Source organism: Pseudophryne corroboree, chromosome 1 (genome assembly GCF_028390025.1).
Source record: "Pseudophryne corroboree isolate aPseCor3 chromosome 1, aPseCor3.hap2, whole genome shotgun sequence".
Classification (NCBI taxonomy): domain Eukaryota; kingdom Metazoa; phylum Chordata; class Amphibia; order Anura; family Myobatrachidae; genus Pseudophryne; species Pseudophryne corroboree.
In genome coordinates, this window is record NC_086444.1 from 70,575,043 (window position 1) to 70,587,235 (window position 12,193).

Below are 12,193 nucleotides of genomic sequence, written 5' to 3' on the forward strand. Positions count from 1 at the left end.
CAACAGTTCATGTTTTCCAGGTCACCTAGCTGGTGCACAGGTGTATTCATTACTCACTGACACATTTTAAAAGACCCACAGGTGGAGCAAATTATTTCACATGCAATCCTGTGAGGAGACCTGAAAACATGAACTGTTGGGGGTACTTGAGGACTGCGGTTGAGAACCACTGCCATAAGGGATCCTGGGGATAGGAAAATAGAAGCTACACTCAATCTATTTACATGGCAGCAGGTGTATCGCAAAGGGTGGGTTGCTGGATGACCCATGCCATTCATTCATAGGCCACTCATTCAGGATTGCCTCTCCGGGGCTATGCCCCTGGTCACTATGGTAACCCTCCTAAAGCACATTCAGGACACTACACGCCTTCTCTGTGATTCCTTCAAGGCGATGGGGATCATTAATGCTAGGACCTCTGCCATGGCAGTGTCGGCGTGCAGGGCCTTGTTAGTTAGTGGATAGCGTTAGTGGATAGCGGACATGGAATCCAAACGGGGGAATGGCTCTTTAAGGTTGAATTGGATACATGGATTTCCAAAATTACGGCTGGGAAATCCACATTTCTCCCCTCTGGGGCAGCGCTGTTGAGGCGCTCCTACCCGGGGCCGTCTGTACAGTCCTTTCGGTCTCACGGATTTTGATCTAAGGCCAGAAGTGCCTCCAATGCGGCTAGAGGCTCCAGAGGTAAGTCAAGAAAGCCTGCAAGCACCAGCTCTCGGGAACAGGCCACCAGTTCTGCTTTCCACTAAGGCCTCAGCATGACGGTGCCCACCCACCCACCCCGAGGGGATCTTGAGGTGGGAGCTCGACTGCGTCACTTCAGCCGCATCTGGGAGGCTTCCTGCCAGGATATCTGGGTCAGGGATCTCGTTTCTCAAGGCTACAAGATGGAATTCGACTGCTCCTCCCCAACGATTTTTCAAATTAAGCTTACCAGCTTTGGTACGTTGTAACAGGCCATCCTAAAGTTGGTCCAGTCCCACGTCATTGTTGCAGTAGCAATACCACAACGAGGCAAGGGTTATTACTCCAACCTGTTTGTGGTACCGAAACCGGACGGTTCGGTAAGGCCCATTTTGAATCTGAAGTCCTTGAATCCTTACCTGCAGGTAAGGTATTAAAGTTCAAAATGGAATCCTTGCGAGCAGTGATTGCGGGCCTGGAACAGCAGGAATTCATGGTTTCTTTGTATATCAAGGACACCTACCGCCATATTCCAATTTGGCCACCTCATCAGGCGTATCTGAGGTTCATTGATGGACAATCACTACCAATTCAAGGCACTGCCTTTGAGCCTGGTCACAGCTTCGAGGGTGTTCACAAAGGTGAAGGCAGAGATGATGTTCCGGGTCCAGGGAGTCGATATTGTCCCTTACCTGGACAATCTTCTGATCAATGCAAGATCCAGGGAGCTTTTGTTGCTTCATATCGACTGCACTATCCAACTTCTGTCACACCATGGGTGGATCCTCAACTTACAGAAGTCCCACCTGGAGCCGACTCAGCGGCTTCTGCTCCTGGGGATGTTGCTGGATACTGTGCCCAGAAGGTGTTCCTACCAGAGTACTAGGTGAGAACTCTTCAGGAGATGGACCGCATGGTGCTCCGACCTACTAGAGTGTCCATCCATCTTTGCAGAAGATTGTTGGGAAAGATGGTCGCCTCATACGAGGCGATCCAATATGGGAGGTTCCATGCCAGGACTTTTCAGCTGGATCTCCTGAGCAAATCGTCTGGATCACATCTTCAGATGCACCGGATGATACGGCTGTCGCCTCAGAGCAGGATTTCCCTCTTGTGGTGGCTGCAGTCCTCCAATCTACTGGAGGGCTGGAATTTCGGAATTCATGATTGGACCCTCCTCACGACAGATGCAAGTCTAAGGGGATGGGCAGCTGTCACCCAATGGGCGTAGTTCCATGGCAGGTGGTCACCCCACGAAAGCCTCCTTCCGATCAACATTCTGGAACTTTGGGTGATCTACAATGCTCTGCTTCAGGCCTCTCCTCCGCTCAAGGATCACACGATCCAAGTAGAGTTGGACAACGCCACAGCAGTGGCGTACGTCAATCGGCAAGGAAGGACAAAAAGCAGAGCCTGCATGCGAGAGGTGTCAAGGATACTCCTCTGGGCAGAAAGAAATGCAAGAGCAGTGTCCGCAATCTTCATTCTGGGAGTAGACCACTGGGAAGCAGACTTCCTGAGTCATCACGATCTCCACCCGGGAGAGTGGGTACTCCACCAGCAGGTGTTCCAGTAGATTATCCACCGGTGGGGCTGCCAAAAGATAGACATGATGGCTTCTCGTCTCAACAAGAAGCTTCACTGGTATTGCTCACGAACTAGGGACCCTCAGGTGAGGGCAGTAGATGCACTGACGTCACCTTGGCCTTACTGGCTGGTCTACCTGTTTCCTTCGATTCTGTTGCTCCCAAGGGTGCTCAAGCGCATCAGAAATCAGGAAGTCCAGGCAATTCTGAGTGCCCCGGATTGGCCTCGGATAGCGTGGTACGCGGATCTTCTGGACATGTCAGTCTAAAACCCTTGGCCTCTATCTCTAAGAAGAGATCTTCAACAAGGACCGTTCGTCTACCCGGACTTACGGCGACTTCGTTTGACGGCATGGAGGTTGAGCAAAAAGGTTATTGCTACCATGGTTCAGGCCAGGAAGCCTTTGACGTCAAAACACTATCATATCTGGAGAAGATATGTCTCTTGGTGCAATGAACGCACGTATCCGCCTGCGGAGTTCCACTTGAAACGTTTCTTACGTTTCCTGCAGGCTGGTGTGTGGATAAGGGCTTGCGTCTGGGTTCCATTAAGGTCCAGATTTCAGCGCTCTTCATTTTCTTCCAGAAGAAATTGGCAGTGTTACTCCGCATACAACCTCCTTTTGTGCCGCCTACGGCACCCTGGGATTTGAATGTAGTGTTGGAATTTCTACAGACCTCCTGGTTTGAACATCTCATGACGGTAGAAGACAAGTACCTCACGTGGAACACTGGTATCCCTACAGGAGGCCATAAACAGAATCCTGCAAACGCAGGTATTTGTCTTAGTTCCAACTCGTCAGGGAACAAGGGATTCCATTCCAGCCTGTTTGGTTAGCTCCAAGACTAAATAAGTCTGTCGGACCCTTTGTGTCTGAAGTCCTTGAACCCTAAGGGTCTTCAACTTCAAAAAGGAATTCACTAGGGCAGTCATCACAGGACTGGAACAAGGGGAGTTCTTGGTATCTTTGGATATCAAGAAGGCCTGCCTTCACATTCTAACATGGCCGTTCACAAAGGTCATGGTTGATATCATCTAGCATTCCTACAATTTTAAATCAAAAATATCTACTACCAATTCTAGGCCTCACCTTTCGGTCCTTCATCAGCTCCGAAGGTATTCAAAAGGTCAGGACTGAAAGGATGTTACAAATCCTAATTCAAAAAACATAGTTTAGTATCTGGACACTTCCTCATAAGGGCGCTATCCTGCAGACAGCTATTGCACAGCATCATTCTCGACAAAAGGTCTATGAAGACATTACGTGGGGATTCTCATTATACAGAAATCCCACTTTGAGCCTATTCTGAGATTTCAGTTTCTGTTTATGATTCTGGACACAGTATCTTAGTTTTCTTCCTCTGGAAAGAGCCTGAGGAAAAATTACTTCACAGAAAGGGTAGTGGACAAGTGGAATAGCCTCCCATCAGAGGTGGTAGAGGCTAAGACTGTAGAGCAATTTAAACATGCTTGGAATAGGCATATGAATATCCTTACAAAGAATTAAGGTTAAAAAAGGGTTGAGATTTCCTAAAGGAGGAAAAAAAAAAAGGGGGCATACTAGATGGGCCAAGCGGTTCTTATATGCCGTCAAATTCTATGTTTCTATGTAATCCAGACGTTAGTGCGGTTAGTCCTGAAACCACATTAAGTCTCCGTATATTGGAACGGACTGCAATTTACAATGCTCTACATCAGGCCTTCCATCTACTGCAATCAGGACATTCAGGTACTGTCCGACAACGCCACATCAGTGGCGTATAGAATAAGGTGGAAGAGCAGCAATGAGAGAGGATTCCAAGATACTTCTCGAAGCAGAAAGAAATGTCACTGCCATCTCAGACATCTTTATACCTGTAGAACGGAAAGCAGATTCAGAGAAGACACGACCTATGCCCAGAGGAGTGAGGTCTTCATCCTCAGGTCTTCCTTTGGATACCCATAGGTAGACATGATGGCTAAGTTTAGCTCACTAAATGTTCAGATGTCAGCTTTATCAATCCTTTTCTGGAAACAACTGGCCTTGCTGCCAGAAGTTTAGACATTCCTCCAAAGGTGTTTTTTACATACTACCACCTTTTGTACCACCTCCGACACCTTGGGATCTAAACCTGGTTTTAGATTTCCCACAATCTTCTTGGTTTGAACCACTACGAACTGTAGAAGAAAGATCTCTTACATGGAAGACACTAATGCTGTTAGCCTTGGATTGAGCTAGAAGTCTCTGAGTTAGGGGCATTGTCGGCCAAGAGTCCCTACCTTCTGTTTCACGTTGACCGTGCAGAGCTCAGAACTCAGCAGAAGTTCTTGCTGAAGGTTATCTCAGCTTTTCATATCAACAACCGATAGTGGTTCTGGTCATTAATGACGTCTCAGCTATTCCAAGATCACTGGATGTAGTACGAACACTGAAGATCTATGTCAGAAGAACTGCTCGTATCGGAACGTCAGATTCTCTTTTCATTTTGTACGATGCCAACCAGATAGGTTGCCCAGCTTAAAAACAGGACATAGGCAATTGGATCAGACTCGGTCTTCAACACACTTACTCGTCAGCTGTTTTGTCTCTACCACATTCCATTACAGCCCACTCTTCAAGCTCAGTGGGCTCCTCTTGGGCAGCTACCCGGGGAGTTTCGGCATTACACCTATGCTGAGCAGCCAACTGGTCGAGTACAAACACGTTGTCAAATTCTATTGGTTTGATACCCTGGCATCAGAGGACACTCTCAGTATGGTCATTGAGTATTGCAGGGTTCTCCGAACACTCCCGCCTGCTAAGGGAGCTCTGGGACATCCCCATTGTATTAAGCTTTCCCCAGTATCCCCTATGGATGCAAGAGAAAATGGGATTTTGGTACCTACCGTTAATTCCTTTTTCTTGTATTCCATAGGGGATACTGGGTGCCCACCTCTGTGCTTCGAAAGTTTTCCTGCAAAAGTTAAGTTCTTGTGTGATAGATTGTTGGATCAACTTTTCTATCCGTTTTTTGGATCAGCTTTTTGCTGTCCCTTCTACTTGTTGTTGTGCTGGTTATGTTCTTTCTCATTGTTCTGTTTCTTCCCCCTCTCAAAGTATGTTCCGTCTCTTTCGTGCACAGTTTTTCTAGACTGAGCTGTGGGAGGGGGCATAGAGGGGAGGAGCCAGCACACAGTCAGTTGAAGATTTCTTAAAGTGCACCGGCTCCAGCGGACCCATCTATACCCCCCATTGTATTAAGGATTTACTGGTAGGTACCAAAATCCCATTTTCTGCGCCTCCATCGGTGGTGTGGCATCATTGCCATCCCATTGATGGGCAAGTCCAAAAGTGTCCAAAGTCTGGACATGGAATGTAGGCCCTTAAGTGAGCTTTTATTTTAAGGTACTTTAAAGGTGGAAAATCTTTTTGCTAGAGCCTTCATACACCATAGAATTGATATTGTCTTTCTGTTAAGGAGAGACCTTACTCGTCTCCTCAGATGTAGAATTTGGTTTGTTGGCAAAAAAATTCTCAGAAGAGTGGTGAAGATTCCGCAGAGATACCGTTTTAGTGCTATAGGCATTAATATACAAAGAAGCTCCCTGCGTCTGTGTGCTAAGGATAGCCATTCCCTCTCTAGACTCCAGACTGGGAGATATAGAACGGGAGGAGTCTACGGTATAACAAATTACACTACAATCATAAATATAGAATCGGTCCCATAATAAAGTATGAAGTTTTAAAACACAAAACCAGTGTTTATACTGTGACATACAGCTATGAGTTCAATATAATAGTGACGTAGACTCTATAAGTACTATAAAAAGTAGCAGAAACCGTGGTAGAGAACTTACCTCGGAATATTACTTTTGTGAGCAGAGGTGATACAGAAGCAGCAGTGTAGACGTTGCAAATGTTTGGCCTGTTTGCATAAATGGAGCCTCAGGAATAGAGGTTTGCACCTCTTCCTAGAGGGGCAGATGTATTAATCCTGGAGAAGTGATAGACCAGTGTTAAGTGGAAGGTGATAACGCACCAGACAATCAGCTCCTTTCATTTTTAAAACTCGTAATGATTGGCTGGTGCGTTATCATCTTCCACTTAACACTGCTTTATCACTTTTCCAGGATTCATACATCTACCCCAGATTCCGGTATGCCATACTGTCGCTAGTGAAAGGATTGTCCCACCTCCCTTGCCCTGGCTGCCAGATTACACTGCAGCTTTGGACGGACTGCTAACCATCACCTGCAGGAATAGGGGAAGCCTAGACTTGCTCAAGCCGGTTACACATCTGCACATTGTCGGGACGAGTAGCCGTTCCGTAACAAACCGTCTACATCATGCAGTGTGTACGTGTGACTGCACGCTCCAGTGGGTTGTTAGCGTCCTCTTCTGCCCCGCCCCAATGCATGACTGAAAAGATATCACTAGGGACCCAGTGCAATGTAAATGAAGGGTAGAAAGATATATCACTCTATCCGTCATATATGTACGGCTAATCTGGTCTTGGCAGGAGGGAATTCAGCCCAACCATCGGGACAATTTGGTTGTCACTCTCGTGTGTAGTCGGCTTCAGGAGTACTCATCAGGGCAAGCCACACCCAGGACTCGGGGTCACTAACTTTCCTGGGAGTGACTGGATTTGATCTCTAGTAGATTACCCTATAGGGGAAAGGGCAGTACACGAGGCATTAGATACAATTCCAACCCTGTCTACACTGCAGGTGACTTCCACCAAGAGAGTGTATGTGCTGCTCTAGCAATGGTGACTGAAGACAAAATAGAAAGGAAGATGAGTTAACTAGCTTGTGCAGAAGTATCCTTACTCTGAGGGAACCTAGGGAACAGTATACTTGATGACTTTGTTCCCCTCCGAGAGAAGCCGGGAGAGGAGATGCAGCTGACAGATTTGGGGACGGGTTCTCCAGGGCATTAAGCTCTGCCTCAACACAGCAGAATGCTGCATTCCGTAATTACATGTGGATGGGGCGTGGCTGAATGATGCAGTTGGCGTCCTTTACCACCATCCCTTCACACGGATACAAATTTCCCTATATTATCTCCCCCATCCTGTCTGCTCCATTAGTAGGCGCAGGGGTATGGGGGTCTACCAGAAAAACTGTGATTCTCGCGTAATTTCTGGCATCTGGACCGCTCTCTATACCCATGATCGCAGTGCCCCCTAATTGGATGAGAGCGAAATACAGATGTAGCAAGTAAAAAACTTTTAAAGAAATGGTCCAACTTTTGTCAACTGTGCAGTTTTGAAGCCATTCATGACATTTACGGAGTGCGGTTCTCCCTCACCACCTTCCTGTCTTACAGGTGGCCCAGGCTTACTTGATCCCTGTGAGAAAGAACCTAATGACACTTTAGCTACGATGACCAATCAGCAACGGGACGATATTACTTCCAGTGCGCAGGTAAGGTTTCCCTACTTGCAAGAGCGTCACCAAGGTGTTTTGGGTGTAAAGCTGCTGTTTCCTATCCTTTCAGTGCCCTGTTTATGTAAACTGCTCTTCCAGTTTGTAGATATCTTTGATACCCTCCCGAATCTGACTCTTCTTCTTCTTTCCCTTCTTCCTGACCAGTTTGCCCTCAGGCTACTCGCCTTTCGACAGATACATAAGGTCCTCGGCATGGACCCACTGTCTCAGATGAACCAACGCTTCAACATTCACAACAACCGCAAGAGGAGGCGGGACAGCGACGGCGTGGACAGCTTTGAAGCCGAAGGAAAGAAGGATAAAAAGGATTACGACAACTTCTAAAAGAGCACTAAGAATACAGACTGTCGCACACCTGTGCACTCTTCCCTGAGAAATACATTTCCACTAACAGAGGCCTTTCATCCCGACTGCCGCAGGGTTACGTGTCCTGATCCAGCCCCTGGTGTCTTGTGGTTACCCTGCTCCAGACTGATGTGTGGTCTCTCTAGTTGTTAATAGGTTTAAATATTTGTATAGTTGATTTAAAGTTAGAAGCGACTTTCCCCTGCCCTAACATTGCTGATACTGTTGCGCCATGGGTTGTGTGCATCAGGAAAAAACAGGAGATGCAGCTTCTCCTTTTGTGGATAGATGTGCAGTATAGGGTACATATAAAGCACTGGACCCTCCCTCCAGTGACTCTTGATCAAGTAGTTGTAGTATTTAATTTCGGCTGTGTCTTAGTTTTGTGTTGTATTTAAAGAAGAAAAAAAAAGGCAAAAAGATATTGCGGCAGGGGAAATGTTGTAAGGTTACATTACTAGATATGGTGTAAGCCTCACTAATTCTTCTGTTCCCACCTTTTCATTTCTGTAAATTGATACTCATGAATGTATTGTGTGAAGACTAAAATACCTTCCTTTTTTTTTTTTTTTTTTCATCTTGAGTACTCGGAAGTAAATGTCTCCTGATATCTTGTTTTGTCGCAATGGGTTGTATAGTCGTAACTAAGGCAGCTTCCTGTTCATTTTTTTTGCTCTTAGTTGTGCTGGAATCGGGAAAATGTCCTTCAGACACTGATGCCGCCAGCAGTGCATGAATATTTTTTTCATTAGAATAGTTTTTAGATCTCACGCCTCTATTTGCTAATTATTGGGGTTTCGGTGTATAGCAAGGGGTTATGAGGATAAGGTTATATTTTTCTGCGTGTAGGAGATGACTTCTTCCCCCCTGCACACACAGCAGGCGGAAGTTTTGCTGGTCTGGACCATCGGCTATATGCAGCCTGCAATTTCGTGGAACTAGTAAAGTGTTTGAGGCGTGTGGTGATGTCGCTAGCTCTTCACGAATTGTCTTTTGTACAGGTGATTAGTTCACCACCTTTAAAATCTTTACCCACCAATCGTAATACAGCTACGGTGAAAGTGAGGAGATCCGACTGGCTGGCTAATGAGAATGGATTATTACTGTGGATCCTACAAACAGTAAATTAAAAAATCTTTTTAAATTTATTTTCAAATTCAACCAGAGGGCTCTTTGCATTAGGGAACCTAGAAAACGTTCACCTTCTAAAACACTACACGAGGGCATCCTTATACTGACGCTGCAATGGGTTTTGAAGTTCTAGCAGGCGTCAGAAATATATTTGGGTGATTATTACTTTAGTTATACCCTCTTCCAAGTGTAAAGGTGATGCTGTGTTCATAGAGCACTGTGGAGAATGCACTTCATGGAAAGGATACAAAACAGCGCCACATGTTTTTCTGCATGTTCAGGCATCATTTCAGCCCCCTGTTCTGTAAGTATATTGACTAAGATTGCTCAGATACTGGTACGGTATAGGAATGAAGGTATGGACCTCTGAGCCCCAGTATCCCCCTGGCATTGTGCTCCCGGGGTGATTGTACAAGACACTGGTCTTGTCAGTGTGTGACACCACACGGAAGTAGCAATTATTTATTCAGATTTTCAGAACTTTGTGGACAGTGGATTCCCATAAATAGATTCCAACTCTGTCCGTAATTCTGCAGCATCATTGCTATATAAATCTCAGACTTCCTATTCCTTATACAGCTGTGTGAATATTGTCTTTAAAATTAGCAGTTTTCATTTCAACGTAGCTAGACTTATGGAACCTGTGGCCCTCCAGTTATTGTGGAACTAAAAGTCCCAGAATAACTGCCAGCCAGAGGCAGGTTGGGAGTTGAGGCATTATAATACCTGGAAAGCAATGGATTTACCTAATTTTAATACTAAAATGTCAGTTGTCACTCCTGCAGACTTTAGTAATGTGCTGAGCAGAGTCTGGAACCAGTGTCGTATGCTCTTGAGAATCAGTCTAATTGACTATTGACGTATTATCTCTGTACAATTGGAGGGTCCCGAAATAGTGCAGTTATGGGCTCTGTCCAGAATCATCTGCAATCCTGCTTCGTGTACATTATAGCCAGTGTAATACGATCAAGGGCCTCAAATAAGATCTCGCTTTCTTTAGTTTAAAAAAACAAACAAAATTAAAGAGGTTCACAAGCAAAAGTTGATGTTTTTCAAGAGTGTGAGCAAATCTGTCCTCGTCTGTAATGCTGCCCTGCCTGGCTAGTCATCAATGCAGGAGGTTCCCAGTCTGTAACGCCTCAATGTGATGTATGACATTACCATCCAGTGCACATTGCACTGATGTGTAACTTCTCTAAGCCGGAAGCCTCATTTGCGGGATGTGTGTTTAGGAAAGAGACTGATCTGGATTGGGCTTTGTTCGTCTCACGGGAATAACAGAGTACATAGACAGTGATTTACTATAATTTGCATCTTACTGTTCATGTAACTGCCACTAACCCCGACTGTCAGATCTGCAGTTAAATAAACCTGAAGAGGACAATCTTAATCTTACATATCTTGTGTGCATGTTTGTTGTTCCTTAGGAGACAAAAATGGGGAACGTTAAGGGCATTACAACCCTATTCTATTATTCTGTTAGTTTGTAATGCCTGCTTATGCTATTACAGATAGGTGTCTTTTGATAAGAAGGGGATTTTTTATTCACCGTAAACTTTCTCCGAGTCCATCTGGGGGACACTGCGCACTTACTAAGGGGTTAGAGTGTGTGGTATGAAGTTTGGCACAGAACCCATTAAAGTGACTCCCCCCCCCCCCCCCCCCCCCCATATCTACAGTCTCTCCACAACCCAGCCCTCCGTTAACGTTTACCCAAGCCGGGAAAGACAACATAAACCAGTAACAAATAAACCAGACTTGCAAAAAGAAAGGGAGGCATCACAGCGTCCCTCAGATGGACTCTGAGAGAGAGATTTTCCGGTGAGTAAAAAAAAAATCCCCTTTTCTCTTGCGTCCTAGAGCAGGCATTCCCAACCTCGGTCCTCCAGGCACACCAACAGTGCAGGTTTTAGTGATATCCAGGCTTCAGCACAGATGGTTAAATCAAAAATAAACTGAGGTACTAAATAAGTCACCTGTGTTCAAGCCTGGATATCACTAAAACCAGGACTGTTAGTGTGCCTTGAGGACCGTGGTTGGGAAACACTGTCCTAGAGGATGCTGGGGTCCACATTAGTACCATGGGGTATAGACTGGTCCACTAGGAGCCACTGGCACTTTAAGAGTTTGTGTGTGGGCTGGCTCCTCCCTCTATGCCCCTCCTACCAGACTCAGTTTAGAAAATGTGCCCGGAGGAGCCGGTCACAGCTAGGGGAGCTCCTAGAGCTGCTTTAGTTTTATTTTATTTTTAAGAGTTAGTTTTTGCTGCTTCGGGGGTGTAGTAGTGTCCGCCCTGAGGGGTCTGAGCCACTATCTCCACTGGCAGGACACTGAACGCCTGAGGGTGCTGATTGTTAGCCGCTCCAGGCGACCGCTCACTCCCGCAGCATGCTGCTACCCCTTTACTGAGCCAGAAGACTTCGGTGACGAGTGAATCACTGGCCCCCCTGGCAAGCGGGAAGCCAGTGTGAAGATGGCAGCAACAGGGTAGGTAGTGCAGTACTAACCGCTCCGGGGCTCAGCGGTACAGCGGCGCTGTGACGGGCGCCCTGAGCCTGTGCCTATACCCTACACTGGCCAGCAAGCCTGTCGGGGTCCCCGGATCGCTGCCAGCAGAAATCCTCAGGCCAGTATAATAAAATGAAAGGCGGGAAGTAGCGCCATGTTCGGTGCTGTCCCTCCAAGCTACTCCAGCTATCCTGTGCGGTAGAAGGGGGGGAGGCTGTGTAAAGTCTGTGTAGTCTATTTTATTAGTTCTGCCTCAGAAAGCGCTGTGTGTGGGTTGGCTCCAATCTGTGGCATACTTGGGGGGAAACTGTGTCTGACATTTCCGTGTGTGTGTTTACTATCTCACATAGCCATGTCTAGGGACTCTGTGTCATATGCTGCAGAAGATGTTTCCTCTCAGGAGGGATCCATTCCATGTACACAGGATTGTAATGCTTTGTCTCAGATCCCTATTGTTGAGCCTGAGTGGTTAACTTCTATCAAAGGAATGATCTCTACTAGGGTAGCTAATACTGAGACTGAA

The 12,193-nt window shown here is 46.3% G+C and overlaps 1 protein-coding gene across 4 annotated transcripts in view; it reads left to right on the plus strand.

Annotated features, from left to right (window-relative positions):
* Nucleotides 1-10,557, plus strand: part of ZFR (zinc finger RNA binding protein) — a 176,985-nt gene extending 166,428 nt beyond the window's left edge. For all 4 annotated transcript variants that reach the window (XM_063960523.1, XM_063960537.1, XM_063960531.1 and 1 more), the window contains 2 exons: nt 7,565-7,662; nt 7,831-10,557. In XM_063960523.1, the coding sequence (XP_063816593.1) occupies nt 7,565-7,662; nt 7,831-8,010 (278 nt within the window). In that variant the 3' untranslated portion in view covers nt 8,011-10,557. The remainder of the gene's footprint in view (nt 1-7,564; nt 7,663-7,830) is intronic.
* The last annotated feature ends 1,636 nt before the right edge of the window (nt 10,558-12,193 follow it).